This window comes from Hemitrygon akajei, chromosome 12, assembly GCF_048418815.1.
Source record: "Hemitrygon akajei chromosome 12, sHemAka1.3, whole genome shotgun sequence".
NCBI lineage: Eukaryota > Metazoa > Chordata > Chondrichthyes > Myliobatiformes > Dasyatidae > Hemitrygon > Hemitrygon akajei.
In genome coordinates this window covers 28177711-28200464 of record NC_133135.1, presented here as the reverse complement: position 1 = coordinate 28200464, position 22754 = coordinate 28177711, and the positions used below count along the sequence as shown (strand labels likewise).

Genomic DNA, 22754 nt, shown 5'->3' with positions numbered 1-22754 from the left:
GCACCAGGTTGCCTCTCTCTGCTGCTCTCAGTTCTTCAGAGACCTGTGTGGAAATGGAGATTTCCCATTGGGTGTTCTGCTGTTCCAACTGCTATATGGTTCTCCAGCATTGCCTAGAGTTGGACAGGAAGGATTTTCTGGTCTTGGGAAATTTACAGGGCCCTACAAATGCTAGAGAAACAAGCAAGTCACTGTGAGATGACTGAATTGATGGGTTGTCAGGAAAGCAGCAGAGAAGACATCTGGTGTATTTCGATGTTCAACTGTAGTGCTTCACGTCCAGTCCCAAGGAGAGAGAGAATAAAAGGACAAGAGGCAGAGTTGGGAACGGAAATGCAACTCACAAAATGATACAGTAGGAAATAATCAAATTGGATCAGTCCTTACACACTTCTATGTGGATTTTGTGCTCTCATGCAGCTTTCTGTTTACACACTTTGCTCTAAAGTCTCTGACCAGAAAAAAAAATCAGGAGAAATTGCTATCATTTTTGCTTATTCAGATAGGTACTAATCACTTGACTGGAAACTAAGGTACTCTGAAATTTTCCACAAAGAACATGCAATCAGATAAGCTGGGGTGACAGGGTGTGGGTAAATCAACAGAAGATTGTACAGGTGACTCTTATTAGATTAATTGAGTGCAAGGCCGAGAGGTTTAGTCTTCTGGATATATCAAAGGACAGGAAAATTCATTGTACTAGATCTTGCCAGCTTTTCTGAGTATTTTTGAAACAATACAGCAACCCTGATTTTATTCATTTTGTGCAAGGAACTTTCAGGTCACCCAAAAAGAATCATTAGACACTGAGCCTAAATGAGGAAAGACACAACACAGAATTTGGTGAAGTGGACACCTCTAGTAGGTTGGTTGAAAATTTTCAGCCAACGGTGGCTTTCTTTCCTATTTAACAATGAATGCATCAGCGACGACTAAAGAATACAGGTCCCATAATCAGTTGTGTTAAAAAATTCCATTTCCTTCACAAAAGTGAAGGGGGAAAAGGTATTTAATGTTATGGTTAAATGTTAATGAAACAGAAATTGTTCTGAGTGAATACGCCCAACAAAAGTTGTACTCTTCCACTCTGGTTGCTCCTTGAAATCAGTGTAGAAAACAACTTTTTCATCCTTTAGGTATAATGTTCTCCAGTCCCCTTAAAAAAATTACTCACTACCGCAACCAGGTGTCCTTCCTGTTTGGCTAATTATAGTCTTGTCCTGTGCCTCAGCCATCTGCAGCCCCTTTGTATTTTTATTTCTTTAAGGGATGTAGAAATAGCTGGTATTGCTGTCCATTCTTCCTTGCCCCTTAAGAGTCAACCATGTCAAAGATCTGTTGCTCTTTACAGCATTAAGATGGCCTGGTTTCATCACCCTACTTTAGATCATCTTTTGATGAGAGAGTTATTTGCATGTCACCTGCAGCCTTTATAATCCATGTAGTCTCTTTATCATCCTCCTCTTCTTTAACTCTATAAATGTTAACTAAGAAAAGCACTGCTGCCTATATCCTAACAGCTACCTAGACCTACTTGCCCATTACTTTTGTGCTCTGATCTATATTGGTTCCCAGATTACCAACATTGCAAGATTAAGAATCTCATTCTTATCTTTAAATTTCTATCTTTTGTTCTTTTAGCCCACTTCCAGCTTGGAGCACCCTAAATTTCTCTAATGCCAACCTCAAATGCAACCTTACTTTGAATCACCCCAACTTTAGTAGCCATGCAATTACCCATTTAAATTCATACTATGCATTTCCTTCACTGAGTTTTCCCCCAGTTTCCTTAAAACCTGCTTCTTTCACCTATTAGCAATGGCTTTATAAAGCACTGTGTGTTGTACTTTGATGCTACATATTCAATGTATGCAAGATGATATTGTACCTGTTATTATCAGATAACAGGCAAGACCAAGGTGGGAAGAGGAATGGAAAGGAATGTCTGTGTAATGTAAATGGTCCTCAATGTACCATTTCTTGAACGGACATTAGTCCTAGTTATGTTTTCATGCTTGCATGAGGACAACATTTTAAATTGCAAATGAAAACATGCATTTGCAGAGAGGAGGAAACAGCAGGGATAGATACTCCCCATTTTTCAGTAATCAAATCCCCGATGCAACTAATAGCTAAACAGTGCAACACAAATGAATATCTAAGAATTAGGAAAAGAACAATCTCAATATCACCTAAATCATTGTACATGCCTTTTGAATGAGTAATAAAGTGAAGAAAACAAGGAAGACTAGCAAAAGGAAAGTCACTGTGCAACAGGGAAAGGTAAGAGTTTATTAGAGTAAGGCCTCCGGAGTTTGGGACATACCGCTGACTCTGAGACCGAACTCACTTCGGCAAGGCACTTGGCGCGAGCTTTGGACACTAGAGAGCCCTAATGGGAGACAGGAATGGAGATGGATATGGCACTCAACACAGACATACATGCAGTTTCTATTCTACGTACAGTACATTTAAGAGAGGCATTGCCATTGGCTAAGATTAATCATGAAACATAACAGCACTCCCCACAAAGGTACATCAAACACGTTATTCAGACTTTAATCTCAACACAGCCCAAATCACTTTAATTCTTTAATCAAATACTAGTGTCGTGGTTTCTCATGCCCCACAAATGACCAAGAAACGCAGAAGATTCTTCAAGAAGGGTAAAACTTTAATTTGCAAATCAAAGCTGAGACAGTCATTGAGCTAGTCGCTGATTACCGATCCTTTGGACACAGCATTTTTTATAGCAATCTCCTGGTCCAGTTGTATTAGCATATGTAATTGGTCTATAGTTGCGTCTCACACGTACATCCTGCCACTATTGTTTCTACCCATTGACTTAATCATGTTCTAATCTACATCTCTTAGCTACCTCTCATTAACACACCATTGTCTTCTACATTCTTAGGATTTCGTGACTTAATCATGTTCTAATCTACATCTCTTAGCTACCTCTCATTAACATACCATTGTCTTCTACATTTTTAGGATTTCATTCTCCTACTAAATTGGGTACATGCATAGCAAATAGCAAGTTTAAAAATTATACTTTTATACTCCAATACTAGCAACAACAATAATGATCACTTACATCTCTTTTGTAAAATTTAGTAAACTTGGCTTCCTCTAGTTCCCAGTTCATTGCTGCTACAATTGCCTTAATAAACTGCCCAATCTCAGGTAATCTGGTTGTACTGTGGGCACCATGTAAATAGGTTCTAAATGTATTTCACTAGTTTACATTGTTCCCAAAACAATGAGCAATGAAGGAACTTCAACTGTCTCAGACAGATCCAAGAACAAAGTAACTAATGCAAATTTTTATTATCATTTTGTTAAATTATTGTGTTGAAAGTTTCACTACTTGTGACAAGTTAAGAAAGTTTTGCCTTATTTTGTTAGGGTCCAAATTATAGCAATCTACTGTTTAATGCTTCAAGCAATGTTGTTACCCATGTTCCTTGAGAAGATAGCACCAATATTTAACTGATGACATGTTCCATATATTTTTGCAATAGAATGCCAAGTAGGAGTTTTATAGTATATGTGAATGCTTTTTCTTCAATGTTTCAAGAGCTTGCAAGATATTAAACTACATAAAATTTCCTTTGATTGCAAACATTTAAAAGAGATAAATCAGAGATGAATTGCAACTTCCAGTATACAAGATGTTTTGCTGCAAGCCAGGTAGCTTAACCAAGATATTATTCTACCATTTCTCAAACACAAAACATATATGCAGAAGGGATGAAGTGATATCAATAAATTTTCAATATCAAAGCAATTTTGGTTTTCTGAACTATGGTAGCAAAGAGATAGCTATTCATTGTGAAAGCCTGCTACATGCACAATCTCTTGACTACAATAAAGGTTCAAACCTTGCAAAATTTCCCTTGAGTTCTACGTGTTGTTCACTTGGGATTGACAGCAAAAGCTTCTGATTATATTTTTCAGACTAAGTTTATTCTTTCAGATTTAGTTTATAATGTAAAATAGAAATTCTCCTATCAAAAGACAGCAAATTCACCTACTACTAAGTGGCAATGCCTCAATCAAATGTTTTAAGCAACTGAACATATAGACTAAGAGGAGATTACAAATTACTTACAAACATAAAGACAGATAACTATTTTTTTTTACAAAAAGCATGCAAACATCATTTTAACCGAGTCCTTATGACAAAATAAACTTAAAAACAAATCTTTCAGAAAAAATCAAATCTACACAACATATTCTCAACATGCGCAACATATGGTAGAATATGGATGAAATGACCAAGGGAGATCTAACCATGTATGAACAGGGATAGCTATGCACAAAAATTCAGAGCCAACTATTAAGGTTTTAAACTATTCTCTGGTATCAAATTGACTGTAAAACAACGGCTTCCTACAAAACATGCCTGAGTTCTGTGATACAAATTGGTATTAAGCAATACATTGCTAAAGCTTCAAGCAATCCATTGTTATGGTATGAAAAGACAGATCCAATGGTTGCTTCAACTTCAGTTTAGTTAATTGACACACAGCATCATGCTAATTTAATAATAATTTAATAACCTCTAGTTCTGGTCTCACCCAACCTTATTGGGGAAAAAACCTGCTTGCATTTATCCTATTCTGTACGATCTATAATTTTTTTAATACCTCTATCAAATCACCCCTCATTCTCCTACACTAAGGGAATAAAGTTCTAACCTATTCAATATTTCCCTATAACTCGGTTCCTCAAGTCCTAGCAGCACACTTGTAAATTTTCTCTGTACTCTTTCAATCTTTCCTGTAAGTAGGTGGCCAGAACTACACACAATACTCCAAATTAGGCCTCACCAATGTCTTACACAATTTCAAAATAACATCCCAACTCCTGTGTTCAATACTTTGACTACATACTGGCGATCCCAAATCTTGTCCAGTTTGCTGGCTGATCCACATAACTTATTAGATTTAATTTAGCTCAGCAATATTAACTATTTTTAAGCAAGCAATGTCTGGTTAAGATGCTGTTTTAAAATGAAGCAATCAGGAAGCAACAGCCTTTACATTTTTCACAGATAATCTAAAGTAGGTTTAAAAAAAAACAGCCATCTGTTAAGAGTTATGCTGTGTAGCCTTGATTTTTTTTAAAGCTTCATTAATTAAGGTTAGTTTAACCTTACTTTAAATTTTAATATGATCTTAAGGTATAGAAATATATCTTTAAATTCACTCAAAGATACCTGGGAGTTGACAGACTGTCCCATTGGAATCCGGGAGCATTCGAGGGCATATTGTTTCACACAGAAGTAACAGCCCTAGAAATCAGAAAGAATAGAAAAAAAGAGTATTTTTTCCCTGAAGAATAAAGACATGAATGTATTTTATTCACTGGTCCTAAAACAAAATAATGGACAATGTTTTTGCAATTTACAGAAGTGACAGAATATAAATGCAATCCACAAAATTCCTCCCGGAGTACCATACACTCATTACCAGCAGCAATACTTCATTAGGAATTTGAGGGGATTTGGAATATCATCAAAGACTAGTGAATTTCTACAGACATACCGCGGAGAGCATTCTGACTGGTTGCAACACCACCTGGCACGGAGACTCCAATGCATAGGATTAAAAGAAAACAGTAGAAAGTTGCAGACTTAGCCAGGTCTATCGATGGCACTAGCTTCCCCATCATCAAGGGCATCTTCAAAAGGTGCTACTCTGAGAAGATGCCATCCATCATTAAAGACCCTCATCATTTAGGACATGCCCTCTTCTCATTATTACCATCAGGGTGAAAGTACAGGAGCCTGAAAACACATACTCAATGTCTTAGGAACAAATTCTTCACCTCCACAATATTCCCGAATGGTCCACATACCGAAGAGCACTACCTCGCTACTTTGCTCTTTTCTGCACTTGTACTTTTATATTTTTCACTGTAACTATTGTAATTTTTAATGTAATGCACTATACTGTTGCCACGAAACATCAGATTTCATGACGTATGTCAGTGATAATAAACACGATTCTGAATAAATTTGCAAGTTCCTAACAATTAAAAAATTTGCTGTACAATGTGATTTAGATGGCAGAAAATAAAATGTTTCAGGCGGGCTCTGGATGTTTTGATGTTCAAACCTGCCAAGTTGCGTGCATTGCAAGAGGTCACCTGAGCTCTAAGGGATATTTAATGAGACACAAGGGGAATAAATTGATCTTCCCTTCCTTGTGCATATCATGCACTGGAGTATCAGTTGCAATCTGTATTTACTTTGACATCCAGTTCTATTAATGGACTGAATATTTGGAGGCAAGTACAGCTGTGGGAATGGCTCTTGCATTTTACAACTGTGACTGATTAATGCAATCACCAAAATTTTGCATGGAATATCACTGATTCTATTTGTGAGTCCTTAAAAAACTCTAAGGATGCAACATTACAAATATTCTAATTACTTAATAATTCAATCTACCAAAGGGTCCTTAATTCTGAATAATGAAGGGCACTGTTGCCATCTAGTGTTCTGTGTCAATCAGATTGCTATTAACTGTACTGTCCTACACTCAAATACATTTCATTTGCCAAAAATGTGACAGATGTATCTGTTTCAAGTGAAGTCTTGAACTATCTGCAATACATTCTTTTTGAATTATATGCAATAAGTTATCCTAGCAGGTCAGCTTAACACCACAATGCTCTAGTTACATAAAATGATAACGTACTCAGCTGAGACAAGTCCATCAACATGAGAGAAATGTCATCTACTTCTAGGCAATGATACAGTTTCTGCTGAAGACACCATAGAGTTGCCTGTTAATTATTACTGAGCTGGTTATTGCATTAGGAACCCTCAATACCATTAAGTCAAGCTGGAATGCAGGGATGCTGCCATACTGGGATACAGTTATTAAATACAGCCAGTTGATTCAGAATTTGTAACACTACATTGAGTACCATGCTCTGTGAATGCCAGAGCTTCACACTGACTGATGCACAGAAACTTCAGAACGCCACAATACTACATGAACTATTTCACCGAGATCTCAGAACATTGCAGCAGAACTGAGACCCTAGCTCGATCCTGGCTGATTCTAGCTAGGATCTTCCATTGCAAATTCATGCCAGAAGGAGTAAAGACTGCTACAGGTATTTTGCAAAGAAAACGACACAAAAGTTGAACTGAAGTTCCCAGCAGTGAGTCTCTCAACAGCCTGGTTCATCATACACCACAGCTGGAGAAAAGGATCAAATTAGTGGCATGGAGAAGTACTTGTGGCAGGTGGAAAAGATAAAAACTTCAATCTTCCTGATATTTAGTTGGAGGAAGTTTTCATTCATTCAAGTCAGCTCGCCTGAAAATCAATCAATAGTGTGATCACAGTCTGTGACATTTAGCTTTTGTGATGGCTCTGAAATACGAAATCTCTGTACACCTGAAGAAGCATTTCTGATAAAGACTCTCTTATGACCTTTTCAACTCTATTAAAATGTAAACCAATTCAAATGTGAAAGTGCAAAGTATGATTGAGGATAAGAAGAAGCCATTATTATACACACACATACAAAATTTACAATGTTTTTGATAGCCAACTTAAATGAGTCACTTGGAGGAAAAATTTTCCTGCTGATTCCCACGTGTGAAGAAACACAATAAACTATTGCAGATTGGAAGTACATGAAAATTGATCTGTTTCATCTGCAGGCTACATATCCACGTCTACACCCACTCATCAGTTACATGATCAAACATTATTCATTATATCATTCTGAAGCTACCCATTCAAAATGATTGCTTTTTTTCCCCTTATACAGAAATCAAATTCATCACTTCTTCACAAAAGTGAAGTTTTTTTCCCCCACTATAAATCATATGAAAGATGCCTGATACCTTTGCACATTGTCTTTACCTGGAAAGCAAGCTCCATGAGTACTATTCCACCTGGAAGAGCCCTTTGAAGATGATAGGTTATTACATTCGAGCCATCCAAGCTCTGTAAAAAATTTCAAAAATACACTCAGTGGCCGCTTTATTAGATGCACCTGTACACCCGCTTATTAATGCAAATATCTAATAAGCCAATCATGTGGCAGCAATTCAATGCATAAAAGCATGTAGACATAGTCAAGGGGTCCAATTGTTGTTCAGACCAAACATCAGAACGGAGAGGAAATGTGATCTAAGTGACTTTGACCATGGGATTATTGTTCATGCTAGATGGGGTGGTTTGAACATTTCAGAAATTGCTGATCTCCTGGGAGTTTCACACACAACAGACTCTAGAGCTTACAGACAACGGTGCAAAAAACAAAAAACTATCCAGTGAATGGCAGTTCTCTGGGTGAATGTGTCTTGGTAATGAGAGAGGTCAGATGAGGAAGACTAACTGGAATAGGTCTTATATGGTTGGCTGTAGGGCAGTGAGTGTGGTAGACAGAGTGAGCTGGAAATACAGATCCATAATTCTTTGAAAATAGCATCACAGGTAGATAGCATTGTAAAGAAACCTTTTGACACATTGGGCTTCATCATTCAATGTACTAAGTACAGGATTTGGGATGTTATGTTGAAATTTATAAGACATTGGTGAGGCCTAATTTGGAGTATTGTGTCCAGTTTTGGTCACCTACCTATAGAAAATATGTAAATTAGATTAAAACAGTGTAGAGAAACCTTACAAGGGTGTTGCCAGGGCTTGAGGACCCGAGATATAGGGAAAAGTTGAATAGATTCGGACTTTATTCCCTAGAACATAGAGGATTGAGGACAGATTTGATAGAAGTTTACAAAACTATGAGGGATATAGATTGTGTAACTGCAAACAGGCTTTTTCCACTGAGGTGAGATTATAACTGGAGGTCATGGGTTAAGAGTGAAAGGTGTAATGTTTAAGAGGAACATGCGGGGGAACTTCACCTAGAGGGTGGTGACAGTGTGGCACAAGTGGTGGATGCGGGGCCAATTTCAACATTTAAGAGAAATTTGGATAGGAACCAATTGGAGGGGTGTGGGGAGCTATTGTCTGGGTGTAGGTAGATGGCACTGGGCAGATTCACGGTTCAGCGATAGTTTGATGAGCTGAATGGCCTTTTCTGTGCTGTAGTGTTTAATGGCTCTATGAGAATGGCCAGACTGGGTCAAGCTGACAGGAAGGTGACAATAACTCAAATAACCACATTACAACAGTGGTGTACATGAGGAAGTAACACATCACTTTGAAATGATGGGCTGCAGCAAAAGAGCATGAACTTACATTCATTGACCACTTTATTGGGTACAGAAGGTACCCAATAAAGTGACCACTGAGTGTAAAGTCAAGTGATTAAGTTAGTGTGAATATTACAATCTTTTCCAGCATGCCCTGAGCTTAAACCAGGAAGGTAACTGCTTTGTACAGTACAATTTTAACAAAAGTCAGGCAAAAGGACCAGTTAGTTTGCAGCAACAAACCCATAAAATGGTGCCTCTTTTTCCAACTGTGGGAATGATGAAATCACCTAACTCATTAAGTCAGGATTAGACTCAAGTCTGCATAATCAAGTAATTGAAATATACAACAAACAACACAGAGACCATGAAGCACAGTTTGCACAGTAATCCACGGAGAGAACCTCAGGTTTACCTTGGGGTTGGTTATCATTATAAGTGGCTTAAATATTGCTTCTGTATCCACACTGAAATATCACACGCTTTTGTGAGTACTTGAAATTTAAAGAATATAGCAATACTAAAACAAAATCAAGAATACTTTAAAAACAAAGTGTATTATTTTGTTTTGAACAGGATGATTAACAGATATATTCTATTTGACCAGACTTCATTTGTCCTTTCTGCCCCACAATCTGGGATGATTTATAATGGTCCTATCTGTGCACCCCCTCATTAGAAATATGGCAAGTTTTCGGAGCTCAACGTGTCTAATTTTAATTGGCCATTACCATATGAGGATTAGATAATATTTGTACTGATCATGACTTAGCTTTAATGATATGATGGCAGGTAATACATAAAAAGGATCTGAATTTGAGAAGAGTCAGTAACTTGCAAGCATTTTCTTCTTGAGAGGAAACCAACTATCCTAGGATTCCGGAGGAATTAAATACAAGGGTACAGGTTCCTGACTCAAGTTTCTGGTCCCCGTGGCTGATTTCCATCCTCATTAATTCTTGCACAGCCATTTAAGTAAGCATTGGAAGGACTTTTACAATACACTGCAATGCCAATTCTATTTAAAAGTATCTCTTGAACTAAAATCTACATCATTCCTGAGCAGTTTAAGAGATTACTTTGTTCTCATTGATCAAAACAATGCACTGTACACTGCAGCTTTTCAATAGCATTTTGATGGCTAGAACTGCTACACACATCGTGGTGAAATCACCTTTGAGATGAGAGATGACAAGGAATCCCAGATGCAGGACAATACAAGGGATGTTCCCTTTGCAGCTCTATGGAAAGTGATGAATGCTGGCATGTTGACTGATAACTTTAAACACCTGCATATTGCACATGTGGTGACATTATGACTGATGCTGGAGCCAACCTGACATTGATTTGCAACAGGAAATCTGTGTCTCAGAGTCATACAGAGAAACAGCATGGATCTAAGCCCTTCAACTTAGAGTCTATACTGATAATAAATCATATTTCTTCAATAATACTATTATTTCACTCTACCTGTATTTCTAATTCTGTCTAAATCTCAACCAGATTTTACACTCACCTATAAACAAGGAGCATTTTACAGTCCCAGATAACCAGGCCGCAGGCCTTTGAGATACAAGTGAAAACTAAAGCAAATATATGTCAACAAGATGCAAGATATTTCTGGCAGTACAGGTTAACTACATTTCCATGCAGCAGTTGGTGATACTTTGTGTGTGCTATCCTGCTGGCATGGAATCTGAGGACAGCAAATATTTTTGGGCCATTGCCTTGAGAGTGTGCTTTCCTCGATGGTTCAAAGGCAATGTATCAGTTGCAGTCAATTATATCCTTGGCAAGCTCCAATCAGTAAGAGGGACCAAAATCAAACGTTACCATTCATTTTATTTGTGCTATGAATGTGATCAGAAATGAAGCATACAATAAAATATCTTCCCATTTTTGACTTGCAGTGAGACTTGGTGATACAAGAGTAACTTTTTATGCCATTTGGTTTTCTTTTTAAAATGCTTTTCGAACTATTGCAGTGTTGCAAACGCCTCAATTAAAATCAACTTTCCCATTAATTTGCATATATTATTTTTGCTTCAATACAAGCATTCTCTCCAGTTGGTCTAAAAAGCCAGTGGGAGGAAAACATGCTGTGATTCCTGGCTATCATCAAGTCTTGAGAATGATACTGAAAAGTCATGGGTCATAAAATTGCAATTTAAGAAGCCTAAAAATGACAGTCAGCAATATTAATGAACGAATATTTTATCAACTCATATGGTATTTCTCTGTTACTTTATAGAAATTTCCAACCTGCTTAGAATGAAAATGTGGCCATTTGTTTCATAACAGATCTGATGATGTTCAATGACTCGGAGCAACTCCTCTCCAACACCATTACAACTATTCTAGGACTTCACAGATGATGATCTGAATATTCTCTGCTGCTCACCTTTGGACTATCATCACTTTTCTGCTTGTGGACAGAAGTTGCAGATCTTGAATCCACTGGCCGCGTTCTTCCCAAACTGATAAAAAAAAACGTAGTCACAAATGTGATAAGGGTATTTATATTACAAATAGCCACAAAGGAACTGCATGCTGAACCAGGAAGAAAATCTGAACGGTGGCAACATTTTATTTGAAAGTGAGATGAACTGCTGGAATAAAATTGAACTGATCCATTGGCAAGGGTGAAGTTATCTTTCAATACAACACAGTAAGCAGGGGGCAAAAGAGAAAAATGTTAATTTGCGAACATAGTGAGGAAGTGCAGTGTGACCATAAAGAAGGGTAAGTAAATAGTACAAGACAAGAGAACAACCTGTATTAATTGAGTAACTGTGTCTTTGGTGTACCATTTACAATAAATATACTATAGTTAATTGCCTAGCCTACTTCAATAACATCTTCCATATCTGCAACCTTTACCACCAAAAAGGGCAAAGAGGTGTAGCAATGCCAGTCAACGTTTCAGTCCGAAACGACTGTTAACTCCTCTCCAGAGATGCTGCCTGATCTGCTGAATTTTGCCAGCATTTTGTGTGTGTTACTCTGGATTTCCAGCATCTGCATAATCTCATGTTTAGGAGCACCACCACTTGCAAGTTCACTTTTAATTCACACAGCAACCTGACTTGAAATAGATCACAGTTCCTTCAATGTCGTTGGGTCTGAATATCAGAACTCGCTCCCCGACAACATTATGGAGGAACTCAGCAGATTAGGCTGTACTGTGGATGGAAATGGACAAGTCGATTTTTTTGCGTCAAAACCCTTCATCTGCACATTATGGGAGTACCCTTCAATGGGTCAAGGGATTCACTATCATCTTCTTGGGAATAATCAAGGACGGGCAATAAATATTGGATTTCCCAGGAAATAGATGCCAGTGCTTGAGAATGCAACCAACAGATGCTGTATCCTGAAAAAATGAACTGGAAAAACTGAGTAATCTGGCTTAGTAAATTAAAATCAAACAGCTTCTTGTGGGTGTGGGGGGGGGGGGGGTGGTGGTGGAGAGTGGTCACACCAGCTTGAGCAGAAAAAAGCTGAAATATCACAAATTATATTATTAACTAATAAATTAGAATGAACTGTTCCAAATGATTGTTACTCCTAATAAAAAGCTGGAGATAGTGGTATAGAAATTTAGCCCATATCATTACCAAATGTTGATGTTGTATATTATAGGACATGAAACCTATATCTCACACACACAAATAAATAAACACACACACACACACACAAATATATTAATATTTACAGCAGATGGTATAAGCTGCAAGACATAACAATTGCAATAGCAAACTGGAACTGAAATGATGTAAACATTATTTTGTCATGGAGATTTAATGGAAAATCCCGACTTCCAACACAAATAAAATTGGTAATTCATACCAGTTTCAGCAAAATTGGTAATTCATACCAGTTTCAGATGCCCCAGTAACTATTCCACTCAGTACCTTGAACAAGCACCAGTTATCATTTCTCCTTGAGCAAACCATATTTTGTTTGAAACTGAGGGTAGCTGTGATATGAAACTCATTGGTGGGTGGATAGTGCAACAGAATCAAATGGTGCTTTCAAAGGAGAATTGGTTTGCCATTTGATAGAGAATAATTTCCATTGTTACAGGGACAGAATAATGAGATGCTCAGTAAGGAGTTAATGTAGACTCTTAGGGTGAAATGGCCTTCTGCATCTAAACAATTTTTATGATTATATTTTGAATGCAATTGGGCTGAAATAATTTTTCAAAGAAGCTGCCTGTTTTGGTCCTCTTCTTATCAATTTTACCATTCAGGCTTAACTACATTCCACTGATTATCATAATTTATTATACGACAAGAAAAGGAAGAGCCGATGGAAAATTACTTTCTTTTAGTTTGTACTCAGAATATTTACAACATCATTTACTTTCCTCATCGCTTAGATAACTGAATTATATTGAGCATTTTAGTGTACTGTTATACGTTTCTATATGAGGTCAGATATTATATTGATTAAGTCATTTGACAGTATCAATTCAATGTTCTGAATGAAAGTGCACACACATTTGTAGACTACGTCAGCATCAAATGACTTAGAATTCTTAGAAACATAGAGGGCTATGGGTAAGCCTAGTAATTTCTAAGGTAGGGACATGTTCGGCACAACTTTGTGGGCCAAAGGACCTATATTGTGCCTCCCGTCCCATGACCCTTTCCTTTCTCCAGCTCTGTATCACTTTCGCCAATCACCTTTCCAGCTCTTAGCTTCATCCCACCCCCTCCGGTCTACTCCTATCATTTCGCATTTCCCCCTCCTCCCTCTACTTTCAAATCGCTTACTATCTTTCCTTTCGGTTAGTCCTGACGAAGGGTCTTGGCCCGAAACGTCGACAGCGCTTCTCCCTATAGATGCTGCCTGGCCTGCTGTGTTCTACCAGCATTTTGTGTGTGTTGTTTGAATTTCCAGCATCTGCAGATTTCCTCGTGTTTGCTTTTTGTATTGTGCTGTAGGTTTTCTATGTTTTCTATCAATGGAAAGCCAAGGTAAATCAGCTTTAATTAAATGGGTCATAGCAGTAAATGCAATGTTTCAGTTACATGACACCTTGCGTTACAATTCTGCCGTTTTGTACTGAACTGATTTATTTCTTACTTTCTTGTAGGAGAGGGTGGGCGGACCTGCACAAGGATAAAGCCCATGCTCTGTAGATACTGAATATACTGTTGCATGAATGCATTGGAAATCTCGCCTAGCCATTGGTCTTCCCTGAGCTTAAAAGGCATTGTTTCCACAGAATCACTGCTGTGGCTTCGGTCTCTTCCTGATGCTGTGGAGTCATTTGAACGATGACGCTTCTGCAGCGAGAGAGAGAGAGAGAGAAGTGATCAGAAGAAAAACAAAAGTCAAAAATTATGAAGACAAGAAAATCGCAGTCCATCTTTACATTAAAATAGGACTTCAGGAGAAAAAATACACACACTTCTGTGTATTATACTTTACAACCTTGGCATGAAAGGAAAGTCAAAGAGATATTTCTGAAACAATGCCACTGTTTCAAAGAAAAGGGAAGTGCTACAATTAATCTGCACACATTGGGTCCCGGTCAGTAAGAAATATAAAAAAAATTATTTTTGGTAATATCAGTTCAAGATTAAAAATTGACTGGGAAATTTGAAACCCCTTTCTCAAAATAATACTTCTGGACTTTCTTATGGCATCTGAAAATTTGGCTTAACACTGCAGCAGAAATGCAGCAGGTGCAAAATGTGCATTACAACACTGACTGTGAGCTGCATCATCAACTTAGGTTATCTGCAGAAGAGCATTCAACAAACAACCTAGGTTAACAAAAAAGTACAGACTCAATTTTTTATTGCTTTTGTTTGAATGAGTTGAGAGTGTTAGCACTTAGTTACAGTTAACACTGAAAAACATAGCCCTGTACTGAACTTGGCACCATGGCAGCATAGTAGTAAGCACAATGCTATTACAGCTCAGGGGCATCAGAGTTAAGAGTTCAATCCCGGCATCCTCTGTAAGGATTCTGTACATCCTCCCCATGGAATGTGTGGATTTTCCCCGGGTTGTCCGGTTTCCTCCCACAGTCCAAAGGTGTACCAGGTAGGTTACTTGGCCATTGTAAATTGCTCTGTGATTAGGCTAGGGTTAAAAATCAGGCTGTTGGGTGTTGCTGGGCACGAGGTTCGAGGAGCTGGAAGGGCCTATTCCACGCTCTATCACCAGATAAATGAATAAATAAATAAATACATTTCATCCGACACTCTACATTCTCTTACAAACTTGTTTTAATTTAAAATTGACAAAGAGCATTGACAGTTCTTTTGCACCTACACTCGAATTCTTTTCATAAATGGAAAGTCGAAGAAATCCTACAGCATCCAAATTCAGCAAATCCAAAAACCATTCAAGCTCAAGTAATTTATTTTTCCGCTGCTAAAGAACTCTTTATGAAGCTACTTACCCTTCATTGCAACAGGACTTATATTTTGCTATCTCTTGCATAACATTTCACAAAAATGAAATCCATTTTTATAACATTACATCTCAAAAGCAATTCACAAATTGTTAAGTGCTTTTGGATTCTCAAAAGATACAAGGTTTTATGAGTTGAAGTTCTTTATTTTCTTTGACAATGTACATTGAATTTCTCTAAAATGGAAGAATATAAGAAAAGGGAGTTGGAAAAGGATACACGACTGCTTCGCTTTTTAATAAATCATGGCTGATCCATTGACTGGTCTCTATAACCTCTGACTCCTCTGTAATGCAAGAATTTATCTATACTTGAACATACTTAATAGTTCAGCATTAATAACCTTCTGAGATTGAAATATCCAGAGATTCAAGAAAAAGACCCTGTTCATGGTTCTGGACTCTCCCACTGGAAAAATATCCTTTACAGAATCTACCTCATCAATTTCCCATAGAATCTCTCATTCATGTTTCTGTGAGAAAATCAGTTACAACCCTTATAGAAACATAGAAAATCTACAGCACAATACATGCCATTCAGCCCACAATGCTGTCCTGAACATGTACTTACTTTATAAATTACCTAGGGTTACCCATAGCCCTCTATTTTTCTAAGCTCTATGTACCTATCCAAGAGTCTCTTAAAAGACCCTATTATATCCGCCTCCTCCACAATCGCCGGCAGACTATTCCATGCACTCACCACTCTCTGAGTAAAAAACTTGCACCCTAACATCTCCTCTGTACCAATTTCTAAGCACTTTAAAATTGTGCCCTCTCGTGTTAGCCATTTCAGCCCTGGGAAAAAGCCTCTGACTATCCACATGACCAATGCCTCTCATCAGCTTATACACCTCTATCAGGTCACTTCTCATCCTCTGTCACTCCAAGGAGAAAAGGCCAAGTTCACCTAACCTATTCTCAAAAGGCATGCTCCCCAATCCAGGCAACATCCTTGTAAATCTCCTCTGCACCCTTTCTATAGTTTCTACTTCCTTACTGTCGTGAGTTGACCAGAACAGAGCGCAATAATCCAAGTGGGGTCTGACCAGGATCCTATATAGCTGTAATATTACCTCTTGGCTCTTGAACTCAATCGCACGGTGATGAAAGCCAATATACCATATGCCTTCTTAACCACACCATCAACCTGTGCAGCAGCTTTGAATGTCCTATGGACTTGGACCCCAAGATCCCACTGATCCTCCACACTGCCAAGAGTCTTACCATTAATACTATAATCCGCCATCATATTTGACCTACCGAAATGAAACACTTCACACTTATCTGGGTTGAACTCCATTTGCCACTTCTCAGCCTAGTTTTGCATCCTTGCAATGTACCGCTGTAACCTTAAACAGCCTTCCACACTATCCACAACACCGCCAAACTAACCCATCCCTCCACACTATCCACAACACCCCCTAACTAACCCATCCCTCCACTTCCTCATCAGGTCATTTATAAAAATCATGAAATGAAGGGGTCCCAGAACAGATCCCTGAGACACAACACTGGTCACCAATCTCCATACAGAATATGACCCGTCAAACAGCCACATCTATGGGAAAGCCAGTTCTGGATCCACAAAGCAAGGTCCCCTTGGATCCCATGCTTCTAACTTTCTCATTAAGCACTGCATGGGGTATCTTATCAAATGCCTTGCAGGAATCCATAAACACTACATCTATTGCTCTACCTTCATCACTGTGTTTAGTCACATCCTCAAAATATCCAATCAGGCTCGTAAGGCACGACCTGCCTTTGACAAAACCATGTTGACAATTCCTAATCATATTATGCCTTTCCAAATCTTCATAAACCCTGCCTTTCAGGATCTTCTCCATCAACTTACCAACCACTGAAGTAAGACTCACTGGTCTGTAATTTCCTGGGCTATCTCTACTCCCTTTCTTGAATAAGGGAACAACCTCTGCAACCCTTCAATACTCTGGAACCTTATCCATCCCCATTGATGATGCAAAGATTATTGCCAGAGGCTCAGCAATCTCCTCCCTTGCCTCCCACAGTAGCCTGAGGTATATCTCATCCGGTCCCAGTGACCTATCCAACTTGATGCTTTCCAAAAGCTCCAGCACATTCTCTTTCTTAAAGTCTATATGCTCAAGCTTTTCAATCCCTACAATTGCCAAGGTCCTTTTCCGCAGTGAATACTGAAGCGAAGTGTTCATTAAGTACCTCCTCCAGTTCCATACACACTTTTCCACTGTCACACGATTGGTCCTATTTTCTCACGTCTCATCCTCTCACTCTATGTTAGAAGTGCACAGAAATCCTAGCTGGCTTAAGCGATTTTATCAAAAATTTTAGCAAATCTGTCTTGATTTTTTAAAGAAAATCTAGACATTTGCTAAAAAGTTAGCAAGAAAAGTTCAAAACTCCTGATTTATCTGTGGCCCTAGAATTTGGAACAATGTCTGTTTATAAATATCCTAAGTAAATATCCCATCTACGATACTTTAACTCGCACTTAGTGGAGACAGAAACTCATTTTTGAAATTGTATGCATGTTTTTTTTCTGATTCATCTGAACAGAACATTTAAAAGAAAAAAACTGATTAACAATAAGCCATTAAAAAATAGTCATTATTGCCACTCTATGCATTCAGTGAAGGGGAAAATATGGACTTAATATTCAATTACTGTAATATAGTTATTTTATAAATTAAAACCAACGAGCCTTATCAGGAAAACTACATATCCTTTGGCCTAACATCTGCAGAATTGTTTCAGGAGGAGGTTAACTAACAAAAACCTTGTAGGAGTGAGCTCTAAATGTGCTAGATTCTGGGAATGATTCTGGGAATGAAAGCGTTAACATATGAGGAGTGTTTGATGGCTCTGGACTTGTAATTGCTAGAGTTTAGAAGAATGAGGAGAGGTCTCATTGATTTCTATCCAACACTGAAAAGCCTAGATAGAGAGGATGGAGAGTATGTTGTATGTTTCCTACATTGTAAGAGTCTAAGATTAGAGGGGAAAGCCCCAGATTAGGACGTCCATTTAGAAAGGAGATAAGAAGAAATTTCTTTAGTAGAGGGTGGTGAATCTGTGGAATTCATTGGTACAGACGGCTGTGGAGGTCAAATCATTAGGTATATTTAAAGCAGAGGTTGATTAGTTCTTGATTAGTAACGGCATCCAAGGTTATGGAGAGAATGGGGTTGAGAGGGATAATAAATCAACCATGATGGAATGGCAAAGCAGACTCGATGGCTGAGTGGCCTAATTCTGCTCGAATGTCTTATGGTCTAAAAGAGTAAACCAATTTAGTGAAGGACAGATAGCCACGACAAACACTCTTTGTTGTAAGAATGTTATATATAAAAAGGTTGCTAGAATGTACTTTATTTTTGTTTACATAAACCCTTTGATGAATCATGTGGAACAGAAGTCACCAATTTATTTCCAATTCCAGGTTCTAAATTATTTTGATTTTATAGAAACTATAAGACAGAGAATGATGCTGATAGAGATGAAGGATTGACTGAAGTTCTAGAAGAAACTGAACTTGGGGCATGAGTGGTTCCTACATGAAACTCTTGTAACTTGTTGTATTTAAAACAACAAACTAATGACACGTAGAAAGGCATGTTAAACCTGGTCAAGGAACCTACTTACTGCTCATTACACCACGGGTGCTTAGGGCAGCAATGGAGGTATTTTTCATTATCGCTATTTCTGTAACAATTTCTTTTGAACAGGTAGGGTTGTTAGCCCTGAGCTGAACCCCTTAACCTGGAGGACCGGTGGACCACTCTTAGTTTGGCATCTCCCTTTGACCTGTTTGGCATGGGTGATCCTACCAAGAACCAAAGCACAAGGCCCTGATTCCAGCCAATGTAGTTCTGGGTCATCGAGGCACGCAAGCCTCCAAACCCTATGAGGAGGCTGGTCAAGGAAACCTGCTGATTACTACACTTAAAGTTTACTCAGCTAATGAACCAGTATACTGAATTAGCAAGGGCACAGAATGAATGTATTCTCAGGTGGGAGGTTCTTCAACATCCAACCAAAAGTGGTTTGGGAGCAAGCAACAAGGTGGCCCAAAACTAAAGAACATAACTAAATGACACAGGAACACAATGAGAGAATGAACACATAAAAGGCAAATCGATATGACTTCATTCACACCTATCTATCTGTTGTAGATACATCTGTCCTTAACAGTATCAGTAGATTATGCAGAGTCTTTAGAGAGAAACGCTCAAATTCACACTGAGGACACCCTCTGTCATGTTGCTGGCACTGCAATTAACTAAATGACTGAGGAACGAGAAACTGCTGCAGTGTTAGATGACAGAAAAGACAAGAAGAGAAGTTAGGTGATCAGTGGTTTAATAACGATAGGGTCAAAAACAGGTGATGAATCAAATAGGCAAGGTTAACACAATAAGGTAGATTAGACAAAGAAATCAATCCAGTGACGAAGCAGGGTTAAACTCAGTACAAGAGGGAAGGTAGAAATAACAAGGAGAGGTCTCACGCTGAGTAATTACAATGAATTGGGGCACATTTTGGCCCAATTAAGCAGCTGACCAAATTAGCCTAAGTTTCATGGAAATAATTAAAAAGGTACATAAAAAAACAACCATTTAACTGAGTAACAAATTACGTATTTAAATGAAATACAGAATAAATTAGAACATAAATAAATTAGTTCCCAATAGTTATCGATGACAGAATTCATCCAGAGTAAGCTGCTGTGTGCTTTTAATAGACTATAAATGAACAAAATCAGTGCAGACCATGGACTATCTTCATACAATCTTCTGTCTTCTGTCCCAATAAAGCGGCATGGCATCCCAAATAAATGAAGGGAGTTATGGCTACTTTCTCGATTAGTGTTTGTTCTTTAAGGGTTTTCCCAAATAAACAGCTGCCCTGTTTAATCAATGGCCCAATTAACGAGAATCCACTCTATTAGCTATTTATGCATTTGAAAAATAATTGGAGAACACAAAGGAAGAGTGTTAATTCATGTTTAATGCAATTCTTAGTCACTTCACAGGGAGTGCAATTCACATAAAAATGTATGTAACTAAACCAATCTATAGTTTACATGCAAATTCAAATGAATATAATGAGAAATGGAATGAACTAAGGTTAGCAGGGTAAGAATAGACACAGCTCTTAAAGGAGATATCCCCTGAGGCAATTCCAATTTGTGAAATCTCAATGCATATTGTACGTTATTTGTGTCAGAAGAACAATCACAGGTCAGAGAATGTGAGAAAAGAACTCTATACATGTAAACTACACAGAATAACGTAGCAGAGAGAAAAGGTGGGGAACAAAAACTTAAATCTTATCATACAATTTAACTAATAATAAGCATAAAAAAACTATTTAAACCTAGAAGGCAATAGCAGTAGCCAAGCAACAGCATTACTTTCTGAGTTTTCATTTCAAATAAACGGTAATTCAGGCAAATGCTACTGAATAAATTAATATATCTATAATGAATGCCAAAGCTTTCAAAAGGAAGCAGATAAAAAAATACACCACCTTAAACACCAGAGGATGTTCATATAGGTAAAATTCTGGCAACAACAACTAAATACTTCTTCAGTATGATTTTGGGTTCCATCAAAGCTTGTCTTAAATATTACGCTCAATAATTCAACAAGTATCGATGAAAGCAATATATCCTGATTATTTAAGTTCACCAAGGTGAGCACTGTTTGTTCAATGCAATGAACAGCTCCATGTTTCAGACACACTGAACCGATATCAATCATGTCCAGATCAGAACTGATATAGCTTCTTTCAGACTGAATATTTTCCACTTTGCTCGCTCACGTATCCTACATGACTCAACAGTGCACAAATGCCATTTTGTTTTATACTGGCTAAACTTGTGTCAGCGTGAAAATAGTAGATTAATACAGTTACATGGACAGGAGAAGCATTCAGAACATCCATCTTGGCCTAGCTAAAATAAACCTTTATTCAGTATGCAACATAATAGTTTTCAGAGAAGGCCATTTAAATAGTACAGTCGACCTTCACTAATCCGACTACCTGTAATCCGGTTCCTTCGATAGTCTGACACTGATTTCGAATTTTCCGTGCAACTGTAATTTTAAATTTCCTGAGCCACCGTACCAATCTGCTGCGCATTGTTTTGGTTGTGCTAGATCTGTTCACGTGTTGGCACGCTCTTGTAAGTACAGACAGGCGACTCCTGCTTGTTTTCCTGCATTTATTAATACTATTTGCATGAGGCACGGCTGCCCGGCACCCACCCATCTCACCTGCCAGTGGCAGGGGAGCTGGCGCGCGCTAGGTCAGTCCACCTTCTTGCCCACCTGCCAGCAGTCACGCACTGCCCTCCGGCACTCCATTCTCTTCTGTTTACCACCTCAGACCAGATGAGGCGACCCGCTGAATTTAAGCATATTACTAAGTGGAGGAAAAGAAACTAACTAGGATTCCCTCAGTAATTGAGAGTGAAGAGGGAAGAGCCGAGCTCCGAATCCCCGGCTGCCTGGCGGTCGCATGAAATGTGGCGTATAGAAGACCTCTTTTCTCCGCCTTCTACTTCTGCTCACCCAGATGTGCTGCCACCAACATCAACAGTTTTTGAAGAAACTGTTGTGCCAGTTTCAGCACCAGTTCCTGATGCTTCACTCATTTTTCAAGATGAAGATGTTGATGATCCTGACAACCCCACACTTGCAAACATATAACTTTGCCTGAAGGTATACTAAACGTCTCTCTTTAGAAGCGGAAGTGCTCAACTATCCTGTGTAAGTTAATTGCTGTATATTTACCTGTACCCTTTATTTTCTCTGTGCCTGTACAGTATATTACTTTATTAAAATTTCACTTGCTACTCATTTAATATTTGTTTCATTATTATCTAACTTGTACTGATTTACATGATATTTTAAAGGTATGATGAGGCAGTTAGCTATTGCTTAACGTGATCCTTCTGTAATCCAGCATTTTCAGTAATCCGGCACTCCGCATGTCCCAATGGTGCCGGATTAGTGAAGGTTGACCTGTAATATTACTTGGGACAATCTGTACAAGATCAACTGTTTCTTTTTGGATTTTTATTTTCAAGGAGTATGCCTCCATTATTTATCCAATCACCATG

The 22754-nt window shown here is 38.2% G+C and overlaps 2 protein-coding genes across 8 annotated transcripts in view; one reads left to right on the top strand and one right to left on the bottom strand.

The window, feature by feature from the left end:
• Positions 1 to 12027, top strand: part of hyi (hydroxypyruvate isomerase) — a 128046-nt gene extending 116019 nt beyond the window's left edge. Inside the window, exon 9 of one of the 2 annotated variants that reach the window (XM_073062796.1) lies at positions 11495 to 12027. In XM_073062796.1, the coding sequence (XP_072918897.1) occupies positions 11495 to 11568 (74 nt within the window). In that variant the 3' untranslated portion in view covers positions 11569 to 12027. Of the gene's footprint in view, positions 1 to 11444 lie in introns of both variants that reach the window. The other variant, XM_073062800.1, reaches the window with a different exon arrangement.
• The window catches only part of szt2 (SZT2 subunit of KICSTOR complex), a 242331-nt gene that overhangs the window by 35048 nt on the left and 184529 nt on the right, over positions 1 to 22754 (bottom strand). For 5 of the 6 annotated variants that reach the window (XM_073062784.1, XM_073062786.1, XM_073062787.1 and 2 more), the window contains 5 exons: positions 14288 to 14490; positions 11595 to 11670; positions 7896 to 7979; positions 5225 to 5299; positions 2327 to 2392 (listed from right to left, as the gene is read on the bottom strand). In XM_073062784.1, the coding sequence (XP_072918885.1) occupies positions 2327 to 2392; positions 5225 to 5299; positions 7896 to 7979; positions 11595 to 11670; positions 14288 to 14490 (504 nt within the window). The remainder of the gene's footprint in view (positions 1 to 2326; positions 2393 to 5224; positions 5300 to 7895; positions 7980 to 11594; positions 11671 to 14287; positions 14491 to 22754) is intronic. The other variant, XM_073062788.1, reaches the window with a different exon arrangement.